Source organism: Rousettus aegyptiacus, unplaced genomic scaffold (assembly GCF_014176215.1).
Source record: "Rousettus aegyptiacus isolate mRouAeg1 unplaced genomic scaffold, mRouAeg1.p scaffold_m13_p_11, whole genome shotgun sequence".
Taxonomy (NCBI): domain Eukaryota; kingdom Metazoa; phylum Chordata; class Mammalia; order Chiroptera; family Pteropodidae; genus Rousettus; species Rousettus aegyptiacus.
The window spans coordinates 21,371,088-21,396,298 of NW_023416286.1; the positions used below are offsets into that span (position 1 = coordinate 21,371,088).

At 31.4% G+C, this 25,211-nt stretch overlaps 1 protein-coding gene across 5 annotated transcripts in view; it reads right to left on the bottom strand.

Moving 5' to 3' along the window:
• SGCZ (sarcoglycan zeta) overlaps positions 1 to 25,211 on the bottom strand; it is a 781,719-nt gene that overhangs the window by 20,566 nt on the left and 735,942 nt on the right. For all 5 annotated transcript variants that reach the window (XM_036228605.1, XM_036228604.1, XM_036228606.1 and 2 more), the window contains one exon: positions 24,009 to 24,131. In XM_036228605.1, the coding sequence (XP_036084498.1) occupies positions 24,009 to 24,131 (123 nt within the window). The remainder of the gene's footprint in view (positions 1 to 24,008; positions 24,132 to 25,211) is intronic.

The window sequence follows — 25,211 nt, forward strand, 5'->3', positions numbered from 1 at the left end:
TAGCATCTTTCCAGCCACTGGCCTCATGAACTCTCTACTACAGTTGATTTCAGATAAAACGATATGGGATTATGGACTTTTTGTGGAGGACGTGTGATTAGTAATACACATAGAAGCAAAGTAAAGGTAACTCTATGCTTTGAAATATCAGTTTAACATAACTTATCTCATTTTTTTTCTCATAGACCTTTTAAATATAAGTAGATAATATATTGTTTACACTTGAAAAATGAGAAAGCTCTAATTGGAGAAATGAAATACCTCATTAATGAGGTTAAAAATCTTGGCCTTCAGGTTTTAAGTATACACTATACTTTGAAATTAGTAGACTAAGAAAGTAACTCTGGCTCCTTCATTTCTACTTAAGTGACCTTGAGAAGTTATTTAATCTCTACAAACTTTAATTTTCTCAGGCATAAATAAAAATAGTAATGTCAACTTTACAGTTTTGGTTAGCTTTTTTTTTTTTTAAATAGCATATAAATGTATCCTGGGTCATTGTAAGAATTAACATTTCTTAATTCTATCACTTTTCTTTATAAAAATCAGCCACAGAAGATGTGTACATTGTGTCTGTAGAGTGAATGGCCCAATAGGATTCACTCATTAATACAAAAAATCTTTTTTTCCAAAATGTCATAGGCTAATGCTGAATTTTGAAATCTAAACTTTAGACACTGTGAAGAAATTCTTAAATGTTAAATAACAAATGAATTTTACTAATCAAAAATCTATTCAATAAATCAAGGGATTCCCTAATGCAGCTGCTCAGGTGTCAGATAAGATAGGTCAATGTTCAACTAAGCTCTGAGAAAGAAATTTCTTCTAAATAATAATGAAAAATTTATGTTCAGCATGATCTCATTTTTAAGTGAACTTCGTCCTAATGTTTAAAATATTGAGGAAATATTAAAACAAAAATGCGTTGACTTTCCTGTGTTTTATATTGATTAGTTTTCTGTACAGAATATATAGATACATCATTTGAATAACTAGAGCAGGGAAAACAGTTATTAACTCTATGAGGGTTTTAGTTTCTTTTTAAAAATTAAAGAAATTGTTAAGGAAAGTAGTACTGGACACCATTTTTTGGACTATTTCTGTTTTCAATGTGAAATCTTAGTCATTGAATTAATAAGAATTTCAACATAGCAATTAGCTCTAAGAACTTAAGGGGGGAGAAAACTGAGTAATTATGAGCCATGCCACCTCCCAAAGCCAATCCACGGGATTGTTAGGATACTTAAATCATCAAAATTCAATTAACCATTGACAGCGTTTTAAATTCCCACACTGGTCTCAGGCCAAATACATCTATATCTCAGGGGCAAAAATATTTCTTTTATTCATTATCTTCATGTTTGATCCTATGCTACTGAATATAAGCAAAGTGGTTAAATTAAAAGTCACTATAAATCATTATTATTATTATATTATTTTTAATTATTATTATTATTATTGTTTGTGATTAGGGTCCTTTTTCACTTATATAATTCCTTGCACTTTATCTGGTATAATATCATTAATATGTCTATCTGAAGTTGTTGAATAAATGAATGTTTTCATTGCTTGGAAATGAAACAAAGAACATGGCAGCCCAATGCTGCCTAGGAAGACGGAGGTCTTCACTCTTCACTGGGCCTTGGTATATGCTGTTGCAAAGGGCTTCGAAGGAGGAGGCTAACACCTAGCACAGAATACTTGCTGCTCTGGAGAGCCAAAAGAAAAAAGAAAAAAAAGAGAGAGAGAGAGAAAGAAAATGGAAGGGAAACAAAGAAACCAAGCAAGGCTGGGACACCTCCCACTGTGGGAAAGAAAGCCAGAGAGTAGAAACATATAAATTCTATTTTTATATTTTGTGTCTTGATATTTGCCAAATGATCTCCTGCTGCCTTCAAGTTTTCAGTAAAATCTACCATGATCAATTATATTTTTTGAGTTTTTCATTTGTTTGAAGAAGGGCAAAGAAGGGAATGAACCTCACATCCAGAACAATATAAAACAGAAGAGATAACAGGAGAGTAATACAAGGCCTAGAACCAATGGTGGTTAAGAGAACTTGAACATTTATCCCCTGCTTTATGACTATGACAATTCATGGGAATTTTAGCAGCATTTAAAATAGATCTCAAGGACCAGAAAGATTCTTATTTATTCATTATTTTCAAATTTGAACCTTTGCTACTGAATGTTTCAAATTCTTTCGACATCCTCACCTTGCTTTCTGTTTCCTTTATTTGCATCCTCTTTCTCCCCAAATTCAAATTGGTAAAGTCAAAGACTGAACAAGGAACACTTTCATTCTATTCCCAGATCTGCTCATAATTCATTCTTTCATGTTTGACAAGTACTTCAAGCCCTCTTGATGTTATTTGTAAAATTAGGCTCTGAATGACATGATTTCTAAGGTAACTTCTAATAGTCACGGTTATGTGATTTTTTTTGTCAAACATGTCAAAACATATATACTGTAACTTCTCATTTTTCCTTAAATACAAATAAAAATAAGTTTGTCCCTATAAATCTGGAGAAAAAAATATTTGGGGGAAGGAATGGAGTAATCAATTGGCAAAAATAAATTGTTAACTGTCATTTTTTTACTCCATTGAAGTGATTTCCTCTGAATCCTGAAAACAACATTACCCTTTATAAGTAGAAATGCCAACAAAATTCAACATACATCTCCTCTTTGTGTTATTTTAATAATCTAAATGGTGTTCCTGATTCCAGATAACTCCACAAAATACAACATATACATTGCTAGACTAATCATATCAAACCTATTGATATCCTACCTATACAAAAATTGTAATTATTTTCTTGGATCCTGCTTTTGCCCAGTATTTAAGACTTCTGTAATCTGACTCTATTCACCTAAACACACTTTTTCCTCTACTCATATATAAAATATCTTTACAAAATTTTCCCACCTATTGATGTAATTATAATCTGTTCATTCTCTGAACATATTTAGGGTTTACTACCTATAACACTCATTTGGAACCTGTCATATTTATCCTGAAATTTTACATTTTAAATTATATGTGCTACTGTCCTTCTAGGCTAAAAAAAAAAATTAAAGACATAGTCCTTATATCTCATTGAACATGGTGTCTTATATAGGTAAGATAATTTATAAATATTGATAAGGATCAATAATTTAAGAACCTTTTCTTTGAAAGCATTTTTCTCCTATTTCTAATCCTAGTTTGTTCACTGATACACTTATGTCCTAAACACTAAAATCAGACACTGGGAAAGTATACCGAAATGTCCTTTCTTGTTCAATTTTCTCATTAGTTTACTTCTTGCTACAACTTCAAAATTACTTTTATTTACTCCCAATTATTACTTTATGTCACTGCCAAATAATGTTTCAAAACACAAAGCTGACATGGTAATTTTCACTTAAAATACTTCAAATATCCAATTATCTATAGAAGTTAAGCCCAAATTCCTTGGAGGACTTCTCACTTACAAGATTTATGCATTTTATACTTCAGTAAAACTCTTACAGATTTTGAAATACTGTGGATCGTCATGAGTACTACTTCTTCCCAGCATAATCCTCAACCATCCTCCCTTTTTTATGGTAATCTCTACTCATGCTTCAGGATCTTATTCTAGATTATTTTCTCTGTGAAACATATTATGTGTCCTTGCTGCTCTTCTTCCCTCTGCTCAGCTTCCCGAGCTCTTTGTAAAAATTACTGGTATAGCATTCATCTTGCTGCTTTGCAATAAGCTTTAAACTTATACTTAGTAATTTATGAGTCCCTAGAACTCAAGGATTTTGTTTTAATCAATTTTGTACACCTAGTACTGCTCTCGATTCTGATATATAGTTGAGGATCAGTAAATCAAAAAAAGAATGGGAATGAAAAAATGAATGAGCATAAATAAATTAAAAATCATTCCATTTTATAATTTATATGTAAACAATGTTAAGTTTCTGTTTCTTAGTATACTTCTTTAATATTTTAATATAGCTTATTAATATTCTGAGGTGATGACCTTAATTTTTTAAACTTATTATAAACCTAGTCAAAGTTAATTTTTTTCATAAAATAGGGAAACTATTATTAAATTGTTCTTTCTGATGAAAACAAAAAATCAGCCATGTTGTTCAGGATAAGCTGCCAAGATTTCCAAAAAAAAAAAAAAAACTTTAAAATCTGTTTTTATTTTTTATTCAACATTTTTCATAATTATAAAAATATTATAGGGCATTCACTCTCAGATGCCAAATCATGTCCTCTCTTCCACTTCTATAGGTTTCGGGAGATAAAAAGAGATAATTGAAAAGACACTTCGTGATAAGATCTAAAATACATTAGAATAAATTTATTTTTCTCAAGATGATGCGTATTTCCAAAAAAAATCATAACTAATAAAAAAAACAGCCTTAAATTTATCAGTACTGAAAATGATGCAGAGTCTCTTCTTGCTTATATTTTTGAAATTTCAAGTAGCTTATATTTTACTAACATTTATTTTTCTGATTTTTGGTGGAGAGAAGCCCTTCATTGGGTCTCTCCATGACTTACTAAAGCTAAAATAAGTGAAAAATAACTTATTTTTGAATATAATAAATATGTGTTTTGATAGAAACTGCATTTAGGAAACAATATAAATTAACCCCTTTTTAAAATTTCTACCTCCAAAAAAACTTTTATAATTGTTTGTTTAGCAGAGTTTTCTTCATTTACTCTGAGGAGATATATATATAATAAGTAAATCCAAGGTCTTTAATTACTAAGGTTGTCATTTTCCCCATGATTTTAATGATCACTAAAGGAATATGAAGCAATACACATCCGAAGCCCTAAGAAAATCTGAAATGAAAAAGTGCCACCAAGAACATGTCTTAGGCAAACATAATCATAAGATTCTATTATTATGGATTTATTAAAAGGCAGCAGTATTTGAACTGATTTGTCACTACATCGTAAACATTCCAACAGAAATTGAAATATAAAAATATAAAATAACTTGATAAAGAACTACCTATACTGTTTTTGTTCATTTTTATTTCAAATAACTTCGTAAGAGATTAGTTCATGATGAGATTTAGAAAATTATTAAGACAAGATCTCTAGATGAATTATCTTTTGATCAAATTTAAACAATCTTTTTTAAGCTTTGAAACAATCTAATAGTTCATTTAGTTTTGAGGTCTGGATATTTTACCTAACAGACAGATAGAATAGCCAACCAACACTTGTCTGCTTCTTTAAGGTGACATTCATTGTTATGCATGCATGTTTTCTGTATAACCCTTTCCTTTATCAAGTCTATCATTACTCTGTCCATTTGCAATTTGAACTTTTCTGACCCTTGTGTAATTTATTTAAAAATCTACTATCAGTTGCACATTTCTTTGGGGAAAAAAGTGAATACCTTAATCCTATCTTTTATGACTTTTTTTTTTATTCTTTAGTTTCATCCTCCTTATTTAGATTACTTTCTGAAGAGAAGTAAAATGGACTTTCTACAGCTGTCAGTCATAGGTTGGGAGACTGTTTCCACTTGGTACACTGTGCTGAGCATTACCAAACAGAATGCACAGGAAGAGGAACTCATCTCAGCAGCTCTTTTATTTCTTAATGTTTTTGTTTGTTTGTTTGTTTATTTTTCCATTAGGATTTCTGATACATTGTCATCAAAATGCTTTCTATGGAAATAAAAATCAGTAGGGAAGTTGTCTAAAGAGATGGTACTTGATTGTCTTCAGTGCCTTTAGATATTACAATTGTTTATTGATTTGGAAGTCTCAACAATCTTTATTTCATTCTGAAAAAAATAAAATATTGCATGTTCAAAAGATGCTAATTTTATAAGCAGCCTTATAAACCTGAGCTACAAGGTTAGTTTATACAAATTGACATGTGAACACAGCTAAAATATTTAACATGGTACCTCATTACAAACAATTTAGTTATACCTTTCCCCCCCACCTCATGATATCTAAGTGGTTCTAAAAAATTAGAATTTGACCTGTCCGTTTTGAAGTATGTCTGCAAATGTGGGCAAAGTCAGAATCTAGAATCTTTGTACAGTCGACTTGCCTTATTATGGATGTTTTCACTCAGTAATAACCAAGTTTTACAAAAATTCAGGTGAGAAATGAAAGTCTCAAAAGCCTATCATCTAATAACAAGATAGTGTGTCATACATAGATAGAGCCTAATGGGAACAAGCCAAGTAAACAGACATCAGAAATCAGTTGTAATGCCAAAATAAATTCCCTTCATCCTTCTGTTTCTGAGATTATTATTGTTATTATTATTTCATTATTATCATTATTGTTAATATTTTTGCCTCTTGTTTTTCTAGATTGCTCCTGTAAATTTTGTTATCACTTGTCTTGTAATTCATTGTATATCAATAGGTAAACAAAGAGAGCTCCATTTCTTGGTGTTTTCTACCCACAAGAGAATTAATATTATAACTTTTAATTGAAAGAAATAGCAGGTTTTCACCAGAACTAATCTGTTTTCCTCTATAATAAAGTTTCTTCACCAAAAACACTCATGGCATTACCAGCTGTAATTACTCTAAAAATCTTTACATTATGTTTAGAGCAATTCCAAGCAGAGAAAGCATTAAAGCTTTATGCAAATTATAACTGATTTAAGCATCTACAGTTTTCAGGGAAGTCCAGGGATCTTCAAAACTCTCATGCTATTATGTCATCTGCATTTTATGTGTGTGGTTGGTCTATTTATGTGCCACACCAGCTATCCTAAAAGATGGTGGCCCTATGAGTTACAAAAATAATGCTTCAGAGTTTACATTAATTTTTTAAAATAAATGAGTCTTTGCTGGTAAATCATGGGTAATGTACAACAGAATAATCAAGATTTGTACTTCTACATTCCTATAATCCTTCGGAATACTCAGCGAATATCTCAACATGAACTGGTTAAACAGTATTTTCAATATAAATTGTTCATATTTTTCCTAGAAAGCAAGCATAAGTTGTGACAAAAAGTTTGTATCCATGAGTATGTGTGTATAAATATAGATAATAGTATCTCACTAGAAAACATCTGATTCTGATGTTTTCGTTTGTGAATATTGATAATAGTCCCCACAGAAAATTCCAGCCTAATAGAGCAGGGGACCCCAACCCCTGGGCTGCAGACTGGTACTAGTCCTCGCCTGCAAGGAATCGGGCTGCACAGCAAGAGGTGAGCAAAACTTCATCTGTATTTGCAGCCACTCCCCAGAGATAGCATCACAGTCTCAGCTCCACATCAGGTCATCAGGCATTAGATTCTCATAGGAGCAAAAAGGTGCCAAAAAGGCTGGAGACCACTGAATTAAGTAATACTAGGACCATCTGTTTTGAATTTGTCATGGAAATACAAATTTGGTTTAACAACAGAAACTTAATTAATAAATTCTCCATAGCAATGTATTACATTACATTATTATATCAAAAGGTACAGACGAATCATTTCAGAAGTTCGAGATTCTTTCATGATTAACAACAACAATAATTATCAGCTTTTGGGAAAAAATATAAATGAAAATGTATTTCTTTCCAATGACATGCATCACCTTCCACAAAACCTACAGCGTCTTCAAAATGATTGGTGAATGTTAAATATTTCATTTAGGAAGAGCAACAATACAAAGTTTTACTACGGTTCTTGTCTTAAGACATGGTAGTAAGGGAAGGAGAAATGCAAATATATGAAAAACATTTTCTTTAAGAATTAAGTAACAAAATTCTCATGCTTTCCAAATAATATGGCTTTCTTCATAGAAAACCTAAAAGAACTTACAGATAATTTAATTGAATTGATAAGTAACTCATTTCGACTTAAAATTGAATAAAAGTTCTGTGAGACCTTTATAGGTTGAATTATCAAATTTAATCAAAAGACATTAAAACGATTTTAAATATAAGGTGTAATATATACCTTATTAATGTGAGTATAATGTAACCATAAATAAGAACTAAACCTAGAGTTGTTAATTTCTTGAAAATCTTGAATAGATTAATGTATTCTCAGATAGTCAATAATATTTTCATGGAAACTGATAAGCTGATTCTAAATCTACATAGAAGTGTACTGGGCCAAGAATAATAAGGAAATTCTGAATCTTTCCAAAAAACTAAGTGGGCAAATTTTCCCTACCAGATAATAAAACTTATTATAAAGTTCTAGTAACTAAGTCGGTGTGGCTGTGAAATAGAGATAATGAAATAGACTAATGGAGTAAAAGAAGGCCCCCCAAACAGACCAATAGACTTATATCTCTGTAGGATTTAGATTTATAAAAGCCATTATTAAATATGTGGCAAACAAGTAACTTTTCAATAAATAACGATAAAAAACAAATTGTGTTTATCACCAAAATCAATTTCTGCTGGATTAAAAATATGATGGATAAAAATTATTAAATGTGTAGAAGACAATATATGTGTACATTTTTGGACTATGAGAAAGATTTCTTATATAGCAAAAAATAAATGATAAAGTTTATATATAGAAATCAAGAATTTTTGTTTAACAAAGACAACACAAATTAAAAGGCAAAACCTTGTAAATGGAGAAGATACTGGTAACACATATAATTGACAAGACTGATTTCTAAATATATAAAGAACTCTTAAAAGTAATGAGAAAAAGATAAACAAAAGAAATCAAAAATGATTAAGAGCTTCGAGAGACACTTTATGAAAAAAGCACCATGAATAAGTAATAACATATTCATCTGGAAAAAAAGCTCAGTTTAGCTGAATTTATTAGTAATCAAAATAAAGCAAATTAAAAGTCCAATGTGGTTCCAAGTTAAACCCTCTGATTTCATAACAATTTTAAGTCAAAAAAATATATATATATTTTTATGGAAAGGTAAGGATAATTTCTTAAGGCAAAATATATACAAAGATTTAAGAAAACAACTGATAAATTTGACTCTATAAATATAATTTTTTAACAATAAAAGACACCATAAACAAAGTTAAAAGCAAAATATGAATATGTACATATAGGTGCACAGTATATATAACAAAAACCATTCATAAACTATAATGAACTCCTACAAATCAATAAGAAAACCATAAACAACTTATTTTTCAAAAAGACAAAGATGAATGCATAATTAACAGAAAAAGAAACCTCAATAGACGATACAATAATTTTAGAAAAAGTTCTATATCAGTACAAGTAGAAGTCATAATGTCACTGGATGAGCATAGAAAATAATGTGTCTTTTCAAAATACACCAAGAATTTTCTTATGGGTAGAATATTAAACAGATTGAGGTAAGTGTTAGTAGGAACACAGTATAAGTAACAAGACAAAAATTTTAAAAGCAAATCTAATAAATGTTTCAGAGAAAGAATATCATGTGGCATTAAAAATCATTTAATGATTACGATTTAAATGGGTTTTCTGGCCTCCTTCCATTCTCTCTTTTATTATGCCTCTTTACCCCTGGTCATTTTATAATTTTAATTGTAACATAATAAAAGTTTTTCTATGGCAGAACATTATTGGATTTGAATTTAGATTTTTTTCTTTCTGTGTTTCAGACATATTCAAAGTAAAGACACATTAAAAATTCAGAAATGTTATTTAACATGATTGATCTTTTACACATGGAAAGATTTCAAGAAGCACAAAGATACATGACATATTAAATAGTAACCATGAGTTTTGGCACAAAGTCATAAAAGACACAATTAGAAAGTTTAAATTCTTTTTCAGTCCACCGTTCCTGCATACCTCTAGCCTTCAGAGCTGGAAATATTTCTTCTGCATGCCTCACCAGGTTTATATACACTATATAGTCCCTAGCACTCTTTTATCTGCTGCCAAGGAGAATACTAAAACTTATTATTGCAGTATGACCAAGTTTTCTTCTGTCTGTGGCATTTCCATACCCTTGTAAATACATTTCTGGATGTAATAAAGTAACAATTGACTTTATTCAATTTAATAATTGATCTACTTTGTTAGGAAAGGTAGTTTTCATATGAAAGAACTAGGCTTAAACTTGAAAAACCAGTTGGGTCCATATTGCATCCTTTTTAATGCAGGTCCAAAAACTTTGGACATTATTTGTCATGAAGAGTCACTTCAAAAGGTTGAGCTCAGAGTGGCACAATGGTATTAAGGATATGCTTTGTGGTGTAAATTAGAAATAAACTGGTTCATTGTAAATGAAACTCTTTCCATCAAATTAATTTATTATAATCTTTTCTAGTGACCACAATATTAGGAAAGTCACCTGTCATGTTGATTTGCATTGTCTCCAAGGCTGAGATAATATGTTATTCACTATTTTTCACTTTAGGTTCACAGCAAATGGATGCCATTATGTGGTATATCTATATATGTATAATGCACTACATTGTGTACTTCATAATTGGTTAGCCTTATTGGTATGTATAAAGTCAGTTTAAGAGACTTATGATCTGTGGTGGTTCAGAAATACGGAAATTTTCATTCACTTTTGATAAGAGGAAAAAAATGAGTATCTTCTCGGGTCCTTATGCTTTAAACAAACAATTCAATTTCAAGGAATTTAACCTAAAGAGATAGTTATTCATGTGCAAAAAGATGTACCTTCAAGGAAGTTGACAACAGTCCTGTTCAGGTTTTTTGGATATAATGCAAATGTCCCACAATAAAGAATTAATTAATAAACTACTGTGATTTAACAAAATGGAATGTTTTTAGCCATTTAAAATATTATAGAACACTACTGATTGGCATGAATTAAATATTAATATTAGATATTAATAAGATATGCATAAATATCTGTGTTCTGAAAGAGTCTTAAAAATCTCCACTGGTCAAAATTCCACTAGGCAGTGTTCTTTCTAAGTTGTAGTCATCCTCATTTTCTTTCCCTTTGTTTACAGGCCCTTTTCTTTCTCCTTTATCCTTTTTAGAAACTCAAACATATTAATATACAAAAAAATTTGGGAAACATTATTTCATCTTGAAGTTTCCTATGTTAACATATAAGAGATTTTAAAAGTATTTTGCTAAAAAGTGAACCAGCTACCTTAACAAAATGTACAAAATTCTTCTTAAAATGTAGCAAAATCTTAATGAGGTTTCTTCTTAAATAGAATATTTTGTTACATCCTTTAGAGTTAAAAGACTGTTTATGTTAATATCTAAAGATAAATCAGACTGACTTGAGAGGTTTTGAGAGTTCTGTCATCAAGTATTCAAAGAAAAATGCCTGACCACATTACAAAGATAAAATAGAGATGACTCAAACTTGGTTGAAAAGTGAAATAATTAAAATGTAACTTTAAAGCTGAGATCCATGATATTTATTTTGTCCATCATGAAATAAAGAAGTGATAAGTAAATAAACTGTCTGCTGAAAGGTTATTCTGATCCATTTGTTTTAAAGACCAAAGCTAGGATAATTATCAATAATTACCAATTTATAGTTCATTTAATTTTTCAGTCATAAACTTAAAAGAAGCCAAGCAATAAAATGTTATTTGCCAATTTTGTATGGGTTTTATATTTGTATGTTGGAAAAGGAGCAATGTTAAAAGACTTGTAGGGTAAATAAGAAACTGATCCTATAAATGAGTATTATATTTGGTATAAAGAGATTGCCAACATTTATATTATAATTATATTATCCTTAAACATCTTCTTTCCCACTTTTCTATGCACATCACATGAAATCAATAGCTCATCTCCAGATCATGGTCAAAATCTACATATTTTATTTTCTGAATGAAATGGGTAAATTTCCTGGGCTCACAGTGGATTTCAACCACAGATGTGGAGGACAGTTCCAGGGTACCTCAGACTCATATTCACTGTATTCCACTTCAAGCATGTTCTGCGGCTCACTCTGCTTCGCAGAGCCCTGGGAAGTATTCTTAGCACAACCACCAGAGGGTCACCTCAAAATATCTTGCTAGGGAGTCAACACTCCTGAGACAACTTTCAACCAATGGGGCAAAGAGTTGATGAATAAATGCACCAGATTTGTGCCTTTCAGTTGGACAATTATGAAAGGCATTTTGGAAATCCTTTTTTTCAAGGGGGTTGGCCACATTTTGAAGAGGAAAATTCTTTGTCCTAATTTCAAGTAATTTGTATAATGTTCTATACATATCACTGATCCTTTAATTAACCTTGTGAAATCAGAAACTAACAGATGAAATTAATAATACTGTTCCTCCTTCCCTCATCCACTTCCTCCTCATCCTCTTCTTAGAGATAATAATGATCATGTCTTTCATTTATTGAACATTTAAACTACTTCAGTCATGTGTTAAGCACTGAAAAATAATATCAAATAATATAATTCTCACAACAAAACAGAAAAAATAATAATATTACTATTTTACAGTTGAGGAAATGAAGGCACAGAGAGGATAAATAACTTGTGTGAAGAAATGGAGCATTTACACACCTAGGGTTAGAAAAACTACAAACTAGTTATGATCTGAGTGCAAATATATTCACTCCTAGTAGTTTTTTTTTTTTTCACTACCAATTTTGAATTCAAGAAAATAGGAAACCTATAACCATTATTTCTATCTTTCAGGAACTCTGTTTAGTGAGTAAAAATATGTTTGATGAAATAGATCGATTTTTAGTATGGCAGCAGAATAACCCTGTTCCCATTCTGCCCCCACCTGAAAATCCACATCCTGATCCCTGAAATCTGTGAATATATTAACTTAAAAGCAAAGAAAAATTTAGATGACTAAAGAAATGAAGATCATTACTCTGGTTACTTTAAAATAGGGAAATTATCCCAGATTATCTAGGAGGGTCCAAAGTAATCACAATGATCATAATGAATGATTACGAAGAGGGAGAATCAGAGACATGGAAGCTTGAGAGAGATGTGGACTGCTATTGCAAGCTTTGAAGATAAAGAAAGAGGCCAGGAACCAAGGAATGCCAAGGGTCTCTAGAATCTGGAAAAGGCAAGAAAATGAATTCTCCCAGAAAAGAGCACAGCCTAGCAAACAATTTTAGCCCAGTGAGACATTTTTAGAGTTCCAATCTCTAGAACTGTAGATAAATTTGTGTTGTTTTAAACCGCTAAATCTGTGGTAATATTTATAGTTAGCAACAGGAAATTATTTAGTAACTACAACTAATTAGTAACTGAAAAATGTAGAAAACCCATTCGAACTTGTAATGTCTTTGCTCTTTCTCCTTCACTCTCTCACTACTTCCCTCTTTCCTTACCAAAATGAAAGACTGTCCCAGTTATCATTTATATGAACATGGAAATTTTATCCACTTATGCAAAGCATACTCACAGAAACCTTCACAGATGAGATTAGAAATAAAATTTATTTTGACATACTCCAGCATGTTCTTTTTGAAGACAAAGGTCAACCTGATGAATAAATATACGGTGGACTTAAAACTAAAATTTGTTCTTTCTCAAATTCAATAAGCCTTTTAAATTGCAGATCTAGATTATGTTACTGTTTTTCCAAAGTGATTATGATATCAATTATTTATCTCAATCTACTTCCTTGACATTATTTGACATAACCTACACTTTCAATTTACATAGCTATGAAGATAGGGAGGTTACTCCAGGAGCTCTGCATGATTTAGTTGACAAAGTCAGATAAACAGTATTTAAGTATTCTCATTCCTCTTCTCTAACTTTTTCTAACCTACTAAATAAATCTGCTTGAAACGATAACCTAAATAAATTAGATCATAGAAGTTCTTCTTCTTGTTATAGAAATTCTTATTCAGGATCTAAATTTATTATACACATGCAGATATTGATACAGATAAAGTAGAAATGAGACTGGACAATACTGAGGAGATACAGATCCACTTCCTAGACTGGCTTTGAGAGCTGGAATTTTGTGCAAATCATTAAACTTAAGACTTGGTTTGCAAAATAAAGTTAATAATACATATCTCCTTAAGTACTAAAAAGTAAATGAATTAATGTAAAAGACTATAGGTTTATTGAGGCAAAGGTTATGCCAATCTGTTAATAATTTCATTATTTTGATGAATTGGGATGCTTTGTTTTAAATTTAATATGTAATACATTTTTACATTTATTTTTGTTTTTCTTTTCCTTCTTGTGATCTTACATTATTTTTCACTTAAATAACTCTGAAAGACCTATTAAATAATTGAAAGACCTATTAAATTGCTCTTTTTACATTGGATTGAATATTATTCAATATTACATAAATGTTTGACATTATCTTATATACAGTTAGTTATGTGTGTATGAAAGATAAATGATAATGCAGTTTAGAAGGTCTTTGCAGTAAATGCTATGAGGAAGAATGTCATTTCACTAATACATAATACTAAAGTAATGCATTTGTTATAATAACAATAAATTTTTACATTTATTAACCACTTACTATGTGTCAGATATCATGCTTTACATGGATCAGCTCATAATAATTCAACAAAAATCCAGATGTGTTACTATTTATTTCCCTTATATTCTTGGTTTATAAATGAGAAACTGGTGACTTTGAAATCTATTAATTAAATAGCCCATGATTACTTTTCTAGAAAGCAGTAGCATTGTAATGCCGAGACAATGTTCTTAATTACTTAAATCCCTCCAGTAATTACTGCCCATTCTGTTCCTCTCCAAACCCTACTCCTCTTTTCCTATTTGTCCTTCAAAACAGTCATGAAACTGAACATATTTGTATTCAATGACAGGTTATTGATTGTCATAAAAAATTACTTTGTTGAATAAATCTCTCATAGATATACTTTAGTAGGCCAAAGTTAAACATTCCTCTTCATATTTTTCATCATAACAACTCAAAAATAATTGCTAAATAGTCATTACTTGTCAAATTGAGGATTGGATCTATAATAATAAAAGTATGATTAATTTATTTGGCTTAGAACTTAATTTTATCTATTTCTTCTACTTTTTTTCTGTTATTTTTTAATGGTTTTGGCTAATGATACTTTTGTTATTTAAAGAATACCACTTTTTATCATAACCTCAGGAAGGTACAACCATTTATATCAATTTGAAATAATAATTAGTATTTTTTCCTGTCTGATTCATGAACAATATAAGCAATTATAGAATTCTCATGGTCTGTGGAATGTTCTTGAATTTTGAGGGTTTTCAATGTACCTATTCAATCAGAAAATACATATGATATAATGTAAAATATTATTTACTCAAAAATAACATGTACAATCCTTAATCTTGGAACAGGCTGACCAAAATCTCATAGATCTGAGCATCTTATTATTTTTTTCAAAATTTCTGTTTAGAAACATTTCTTTTCACCATTCTACTGTTATTATTCAAATAGTACTGAAATATGTAGCCACTATAATAAGGCAAGAAAAAGAAATACAAGGTATACAAATTAAAAAGGAAGAAATAAAACTATCTCTATTATAATATTGAATGTCAACTCTAACTAAACCATAAAAATTAAAAATAAATAAAATACAATTGTCTCTATTTACATATGACATTATCTATATAGAAAATGTCCTAATCTGCAAAAATTTCCTATAACTACCAAGTTCAGTAGTGTCATATGATACAAGGATATAGGATAAATCAATAAAATAATCAATCAAATGTTATATTTTACCAATGAACATATAGAAACAAAAATTAAAAACACTGTATCAATTACAATTACTTCATGGAAAATTAAAAAGTTAACAAAACATGTTCAGAATGTGTATGCTGACAATGACATGACTGTTCATGAAAGACATCACTGAAAACAAATAAATGGAGAAACAAAACATCTTTATGACTGAAAGACTCAATATGGTAAAGATGTCAATTCTCCTAAAATGTATGTGTGGGTTTAATGTAAGCAAGGTTTTTTTTTTTTTTGACATGAAAATACATGTTCTGAATTTTATACATAAAGGCAAAAGCACTAGAACAGAAAAAAATAATCCTGAAAATGGAGAATAAGTTGGAGGACACTTTTTACCTACTTTATAGCTACAGGAATCAAGATAGAGTGATATTGTCAGAAAGGTCACCCCAAACAGTGTAATAGAATAGATAATTTAGAAATAGATACAAATATACTTAAATGATTTTTGACAAAGGTGCAACAGGAATTCAGTGAAGGAAGGGAATGCATTGGGGCCATTAAATCTATAGGCAACACGAGCGTGAACACATACAATATTGACCTAAAATTCACATTTTATTCAAAAATTAATTCAAATGTATTACAGACTTAAATGTAAAACTATAAAACTTTTAGAAAAAAATCTTTGGTATGTATTGTTTTACAAAGTATTCTTAGATTTGATAGCAACAGCATAATCCATAAAATATATTTTAAAAAATAACTAATGGAACCTCATCAAAATTTAGGTTTTTTTTTTTTCAATTAAAGACCCTGTCAAGGGATAAAAAGATTAAGTACAGAGATAGAGAAAATATCTGCAAACCATATATCCATCAAAGTACTAGTGTCTGGAATATGTAAAGAAGTCTCAAAACAGTAAAAAATACAAACAATGCAATTAGAAAATGGGTAACAGTTTAGGTAGAGACATTTTAATGAAGTGAATAATAATTCTCCAGGGAATTATGCTGAGTGAAAAAACAAAAAATCTTAAAAGGTTACTACTGAGTGGTTCTATATATAACATTCTTAACATGTCAATGGTTAGGTGAGAGCGGGTATGATTTCAAAAAGGTAACACAGGATCTCTGTGGTAATGAGACTGTATCAATGTCAATATCCTGATTGTTGTACATGATATTGTACTATATATAGTTTTGCAAGATGTTACCATTGTGGGAAAATGAGTAAATGTTGCACAGAATCCTTCTGGATTTGCTCAATCCCTGATGTGTAACCCGTTTTATCAACCTGATAGACCTTCGTGCCCTCTGATGCCCTCCTCACTTTGAGTGATTGCCCCTGTCATGCATTTTTTTCAAACTCAGTGCCACTGGCCTATCTTTTCACCTTCTGCATGAAGGATCCTGCTTCCATGCCTCTGTCTTTGCTTTTGGCTGCCTACCTTCCAGGAAGAAAGGAAGGAAGAAGTATTTGTTCATCTGCCACCAGCCTGTCGGTTTGTCCTTCTACATCTACAATTATAGGCCTGTGACCCATAAATGAAAATGCAAATACTCAATACTGGTTTCTACCCTTAATACAGTATAATACAATTATTTGTTTTTAACTTGGTTTATCCATCCAGCTCAGAAATATTTTCTTAATTTTCAAATTCACCTCAGCCATTAATCTTCTGGACTTGATGCTTCTTTGCTGCTATTGTCTTGGTATTTCAATGTCAGAATTCCTCTATTGATTTTGACTTGACTCCTTTCATTCAGCCCTAGACATCCTAAGTTGTTAAAAGTAAATTTTCCACTTTAACTCTCTAGAATTCAGTTCTTGACCTCAAACCTTCAGAGTTACAAAGGGATGAAAAATTGAGTGAATTGATTATCTTATTAGAGCATGTATGTCAAAATTTTAAAAATGCCATATTAAACTTTTTGAGAATCTTGATACTGGAAGTGAGGTATCAGTTTGATGAAGATGACAACAGAGAATAAAGATATTGTCTTGATTTCTTAAATGATATGATAGCAATGTCAGAAAATAGGTATGTCAGAATTAAGTGCATAGGAGTCTTCAGCAAATAATATAATATTCAGTAAAATAAGAAAGACTGTAGTACAGATTTTGAAGGGCCATTTTGAAAGGCTGGTTTTGTCTAATTTAATAATATATTAAAACTATGTATTTTTTTCTTTCATACCCTTTGAAGTTATTTATTAGGATTCTATATTAGTAAATCACTAATCGCTGTGGCAAATTGGTTCATTTTCTCACTTTATCCATCAATATAAGTTCTTACACGAAGTTTTAACAAAGAACATAGCCACCAATTAGAGCTAGCGTTTCTCTGCAACCCCTGCAGTTACACATAAGCACATGACTAAGTTTTGGCCTATTAAAATATAAGTGGTGAGTGCTGGTTCCAGGTTGTAATAGTCTAAGAAATGTTTTTCCCATTGGCTTCCTCTTTTTCTCACTTCTCCCATGCTGAAATGCAGAGATCATGGTATATAACAGCCTTAAATTCATGGAGAAAGATAACAACTAGGCCTAAAGGATTGAAGATTTGTAAGTTTTAAGGAACCTTTATCACTGGATGCCTTTATCACAGAGTCTGCCTATGTCTGCATTCTTACAGGGGAGAAAAATATAATTTATATCATTAGAGCTACTGTCTGCTATCTATCCTTCTTTTTACATTTTCTCAAGAACTCTTCAAATATCTCTAAATGTTTTGTAAAGTGTATAGTTTTACATTTCTAATACAGAATATCCAATTTCCACTTCAGATATTTTCAACTCTCTTATTATTTTTTCCTCCTTCATCCATTGTGTAATATATTTTATTTTCCTTTACAAGTATTGATCTTAAAAAATTTGAAACACATAAGGAGACCAGTAATAGCATTTTAAAATTATTACATAGTGGTATTTATCAAATGCCAAATCTGTGCTAGGATTGTTCCTAAGTAATTTTCAGATTTTTCTTTTCCCTTCACCAAAATCCCATGTGGTAAATGTTTCCTCTAATGCTCTTTCAAAGAACAGAAAAATAGGCTTAGATTCAATAATTTGTAAAGTATGGCAGGCAGACTAATGATACTCTTATAAAAGACGTTCACTCCTTAAATCCTGGATGCTTTGAATATGTTACAGGACAACATGAATTTTATAGCTATATTAGGGTTATTAGTTGATCTTAAAACAGAGAGATTATCCTGGATTATCTGAGTATCTGGATAATGTAATAAGACAATGCAATCATATGAGCTATTAAAAGCAGATAAGCTTTTTCCAGCTGTTGGCAGAACAGAAAAATAAGAGATGCAAGAGAATGGGAAATTGGAGAGATATGAATCATGAGGGAGACTTACCCTGTTTCCCAGAGGCAGGACACTAGGAAAGTGTGAGAAAGAATATTTGTGGCCTCTAGGAACAAATATCAGCTCCTGGCTGGCAGCTAGCATGAAAACCAAGCAACTGCAATCAATTCTAGTAGACCATATTATATAAATGACGTATTTTTAAAACTTCATCATGATATATAAAGAATCAGACTATTCATTTGTAATGGCAGGATAAATGTTATCTGAGATATTTTGTGGCTCCAAGGCCCATAGCTATATGAAAAAAATGCAAATATCAATCGAAAATTTTAAAAACAACAGAGATATTGATTCAATATGTCCTACTTGTTTGTCAAGGGGCTGTCCTCTTTTAAGGCTTTTTTCCCTCACATTTCTATTCAATAATTATATTTTGAAATTTTGCTTTAACAAAAGTAGGAAACATTTAAATGAGAGCTTAGAAAAATAAGTCATGAAAAGGACTGTCAGTAAGGCCTGGTTCATTATTTACATACTCCAAAACCTGCAATCCGGCTTCTACTTATACATTTTGGGAAGAGGTAGAGCAGTACTAATCTTTAGTGTCTCTAAAATCTTTGTGCTCAGTGAGTTTTAAAAAGCAACTCACAAACTAGTTGAGTGAGTTGAGTGCTTTATCCAAGTTTACAGACTTGAAGAGCCACCCAGAAGAAAATTAAGTGATTGCACAGTACTTTCCTCAGCACCTGTCGAATCACATTTCTTTAGGTGCTATTCAGACCAAGGAGCTACACCCTGGGGGCTGAGTGTTACCCCATTCTTGGCATTTGGACAGGTGTGGGGAACAATGGTCCCCCACAATAGAAAGCTTGATTCTAAAGCTGACCCCTTCACAGTGTGCCAATTTAACAGACAGGAACAAGGATGTAGAAAGACTAATAAAAACAAACCAGAAAATATTGATTTCGACCCAGAAACACAGTGTTTAATTTAAAAGACAGCTCTTCAGAAAATCCTTTATTCAATTGTCAAACAATCATTGGAACTTGTCTATCTATCCAATCACTCAGTTAAAACAGAGACAAAAGAGTGATACTCTTGGTTTTCAAGAAAACATAAGAGTACAGGGTTGATGTGTGGTTGGAATTCACTATTCTTTTAGACTGCCAGTTTTAATTTCTACTGCCTGAAAAAAAAAAGAGAGATTTTTTTCTCCTCATATATTTAGCTATTTTCTCCTTTTCTCTCAAAGGCAGCAAAGAGAGGTCTAAGCCCAACTAATAGCTTTTAACACAAAGTTATTCTATAGGGCAAAAGTTTGGCACTTCATAAAGTCAAATGACTTATACATGCACTTTGTTTTCTAAGTTAATATACTACTTGGAATACAGATGAAAGTACAAATTGAGGTTGACTGATACTACCTGAAAGTATTAAATTTAAGAGTCTGTTGAGTGTAAAGTGTTCTATCTTTTATTTGTTTACCTGGGTTCTAAGGATAATTGCATTAAGTTAAACCTTGACGAATATTAGGGAATACAAAACCAAAACAAAGTTTTCAAGTATGCATACGTAAGCTAAAGTGTAAAACTCCTACATATTCAGTGATACAGAGAGGGCATGGTAAGGTCAAATAAGTATATTACTGAGCCAGTAAAATATTACTGAGCAAGTGAAATAATATCAAGAGTAAAAAAAATACAAAATTTAAGCATATGACTCCACATCATGGTGATGGGCTAATGAGGGTGGTGGTGTTCAGGTAACCAAATGCCATTTTACTTTTATCCTCCTGAACCCTAGGAGTATTCAAATGTATCAGGTAAATTTCTGCCACTTTCTAGGTAGGGTAAATGTAAATATCTTGAGCGATACTAGATAAATAAATAATTTTAGTCATAAATGATTTTACTTCAGGTGTTTAGACACATTCATTGTCTAAATAAATACACCCACTTCTGTCACCTTAAAGGGAAATCCATGTACAAAATGCCATTGTTTGTAATGTATAAAGCCAGGAAGAATCCATTTTAATTTCTAGGAATATTGCTTAAATATAAAATGCTCACATCACAAATTTAAAATTCTAGAAAAAAAACCTCACACAGAACTCATTATATGAAACTTTGAAGTTTGTCAGCACAGCTAACTAATTTATAGGAAGTACCCTAGAGTCAGTGTTTCTTTGTAGTGTTATCTGTCAAATGATTCAAGCACTGCTTTAAAGTATAGGTGGGGTTACTAATCAATCCCCATTCCCATAAATTGCATGCTATGCTATGCAAAATTTTATCCTCCAAGCACATGAAATTCTAAATTACATTTGCCTTTGATATATTTGTTTTTCTTTATTTTAGGAGCATCGCAGGAAGGAATAAAGCTACTATGAAGTTAATATGTACAGTTCTGGTAAAGGAGTAAGGACCCAGGAGGAATTTGAGAGTGCATGTGTATGTATGTATGTTTGTGTCTCTGTGTGTGTCTGTGAGTATATGGGCTCATCTATGAGAAACATAAATGGAACTGGATACTGGGGGGTAGGGTTCTAATCAGTGGAAATACTCCTTAACTTAGCATGTATTTATTAACAACGTTAAGCCATTTGTATATCCACATCAGGTTAAAGTTATAGTCATTTGTTACAGGCATGCTTATTTTTGCATTTGAAGTATTATGCTTCACCTTTTACAAAAATCTGCCTGGATTCTGCAATTATGGCCTCAAAGTTATATTATTTTATTGTTTAGGATCTTTTGAAAGCATGTGGTACATAAATTGTATAATAAAACTGATTAATTTTCTGAGATAATTGGAAAATATAGATCAATCAAGAGTATATTAAGAAGGAACCCAAAGCCAGATGTATATGCTGAGATAGAGAAAAAAAATATAAAAGAGCCAGAGTGAGACATATGAATTTATCTATCTACACATACATATACATACATACATACATGTATACCATGCATAGATCACACACAGACATACACAGACGGAGAGGCAAAAAATGAATGTTAGCAGAGATGACTGCCTGAAGGCAGTAGGCAGTTAATTGAAAGAAGAAAAACTTAGATTCTTCAGTACTTTCTCCTCTGGTTTAATAGTTCAATTAACAGTCTAAGGATAACAGCCAGGATATCAGGAAAAAGAGGAAAATAAAGGTATTCACTTACCTCAAAAAAAAAAAAAAAAGTAAAAACTGGTTAATGTGTCTAATTTTGTGAAGACAGCACTTCACTGCAACTGTTATGAGACAAGTCAATATAAAGATCAAAGAAAGTTAAGATTTCATGAATCATAAAAGCTGTCAAGAGCTCTAGAAGTTCTCTTATGAATGCAAAGTACACAATGAGAATATCTGAATATTGATGAAATAATTTTAGAGTAAGTGGGTAATATTCTAAATGCTATCTCAGATTATGTTGGTATCAAAGGTGATAACAAGTAGGGACTACCAAGATTCAAAGATTGTCAGATATTGAATTCACATCTGCCCAATCCTCCTGAGTACATTTCTATCTGGTCCCCCACTGTCCCACTAACCAACTTGCAATTCAAATGTTAGCACCAAGAGGCCCAAACTTAACGTTTTTTGAATATGTCTATGCTCCATGCCAACCATAATCCTCACGATTCCTCATATATCAGGATTTAGGAAAATAAATTTGGTCATTTTATGCCCCACATATATGCCTCCTGTCCTGACCTTTCCAAAGAGTTATAAGAAAGAAAATAAAGGAAATAAGGCAGATGGGCACTCGCGGCCTACCGCACCCCCCAAACACCACCCCAATATTATAAGCTCCAGCTACTCAGCAGAACATTCACAAAAGATAGGAGGCCATGGGGGTCAGTAGGGATGATGGTAGTGGGTTGTGACCCAGCCAATGATGCCCAGTGAGGATCCCCATTCAACAAGTCTTGTTGAATATCACTGCTATTTAATACTACATCTTTCTTCAAATCCACTCAGGCACTCATGCCTGGGACATGGATAATATTAATTTTCTTTATTAAATAAGAATAAAGAGCTAAACTTTAACGATGTCTTCGTTACATGCCGAAAACATTCTAAACACAAACATGCATACACACACATGCACACACTAATTTAATTTGGGCACTTAAGTTATTATCATGTCCATAATTTAGGTGAAGTAAATTGGAGGTACAGAGAGTTTATTTAAAGTATTGAATGGGAGAAGCAGAATTCAACCCACAAAAACAGGGAGAGCAGAGGTCAATTACCATGCTAATGGCTTTCACATGGCCCAGAGGACTTAGTTGAACCTAAACAGATGTGACAGATATTCCATGAGCTATTCCCAAACTCAGATTTGAGAAACAGTAAGTCAAAATATACTTCATTTTAAAAAAATAACATAGGTTTCTTTGATTATTTAAAAAGTATTTTATCAAATATATATTATTGTTATGGATCAAGTAATTCAGAAGAGATTATGCTTAAAATAGTTTTCATAAAATTCCTCCCCACTCCCAGTCTTGCTTTTAACTTTTTTGTGTTTTTAAATTTTTTTTGTTTTTGTTTTTCAGTTTCAGTTGATGATTGACTTTAATAGCCTTAATATTGGAAAAATGACTTTAATAACTTCTAAATAATATGTGATTAGCACTATTATTTCTTGATTTATATATTTTCGATAATTAAGATCCCTAAAGAATGAAAATTTAGTTTACTTATGGTATAACCTTTCCTCTACTTCACTTTAAAGTTGATATTTATATTTTAGTTCTTCTTTTGCATATCTTTTATTTTTATGTAATACTTCTAAATTTTATTTGTCTATCAGTTTTAGTTAGCTTTCTCGGTGCTTGACTTCCATCTTATCTTCCACCGTCCCTACACACTCTCTGCCGCCTATCCTTTCCCGAGACTCACAGCTCTACTTTTACGTCATTAAGGCTAATAGTTACATTCTCTTCTGTATCCACAAACAGTCCCTTCTATGTGAAGACTACTGGAACATCAAATGGTGCAATATCACGATAGTACGTGAGATTCAACTTTAGATATGGGGATCACACATTTTCGTAAAGTAGCTTCTTGTTCAGTTGCACATTCTTTCAAGAATTAAACAATGTTTCAAGACCTCAATCTACAGTACCTGTAACTTTCAGCTTTTCAGCCCCAATGGTAATCTCATCTTCATCTGCAGAAAACAGCACCCTGCCATCTTCACTTGCTCTCACTTCAAATCTTTTACACTGAGCTTCCACAGCATCAGCTCCTACAGTCAGAGGAAAAGTTTAAGAATGAAACCAGAATGCATGAAATCATTAACATGTGTATTTTAGAAAGATAAGAGAAATACATATATTATTTAGTTTATCTCTGTAGTATGTTTTACACTTGAATTAATATTTTTAATTGTTATACTTTCAGAGTCTGTCTTATTCGGTAGGCTGGGCTAGAATGGTTAGGCATACATCTAATACCTAAATTCCTGACATAGTCCTACAAGGTTTGTGGGTTTAGCCAGTCAAAAACTCTGCATATACACAATGAGAGACAGTGTCTGCTTTGATCTTAGTTGCAGCTTGAAGACTTGGCATTATACTTGGCACCTGATCAATAAATACTTGTAGACTGTATGACTCATGTTTTCTCTCTGCAAACAGAAAATAGTGCCCACACTTGTTACATCACATGGTACTTGAAAAGTGTTATTTAGTTGTAAACTGTTAGTTACTCTACATTTCACACAGTCTAATACTGAAATTTGTTCACCCTTTACTATAACTGAATATGAATCCATTTTACAATTTTGTAAATATCATCTACATATACGTATAACATATACATGTATTTGTTTTTAGTGCTCCCAAATGTATATCCCAATCAATAATTTCCTTATTTATTAAAATATAGTATTAAATAACTCCAATTATAGCATAGAATTGGAACTCTATTTCTACCTTATTGAATAATTTGGTATATTAATTCATTCGCAAATTACGAAGTCAGCTTTTATATATGGAAAACACTTAATTTGAGAGTTTGGAGGGGTTCAGTAAGATCAAACTAGTTAGGGGATGAGGAATTATTATTTTTATAACATCGGTTTATTTATTTTCATACATGAATCTGATCTTCCCCTCCTGTTCATGTATAGAAAATCCCTCCTCCGCTATCTACATCAGAAACTCTTGTAAGGTATAATGCAGGCACAAGGACCTAGGCATACAAGATTTTGTGCATACTTCCTTTTATTTATTTTTTCATATGCTACAGACTCAATATTTGTCTGCCTAAAATTCTTATGTTGAAATCCTACCTCCCAATGTAATGGTATTAAGAGGTGGGGCCT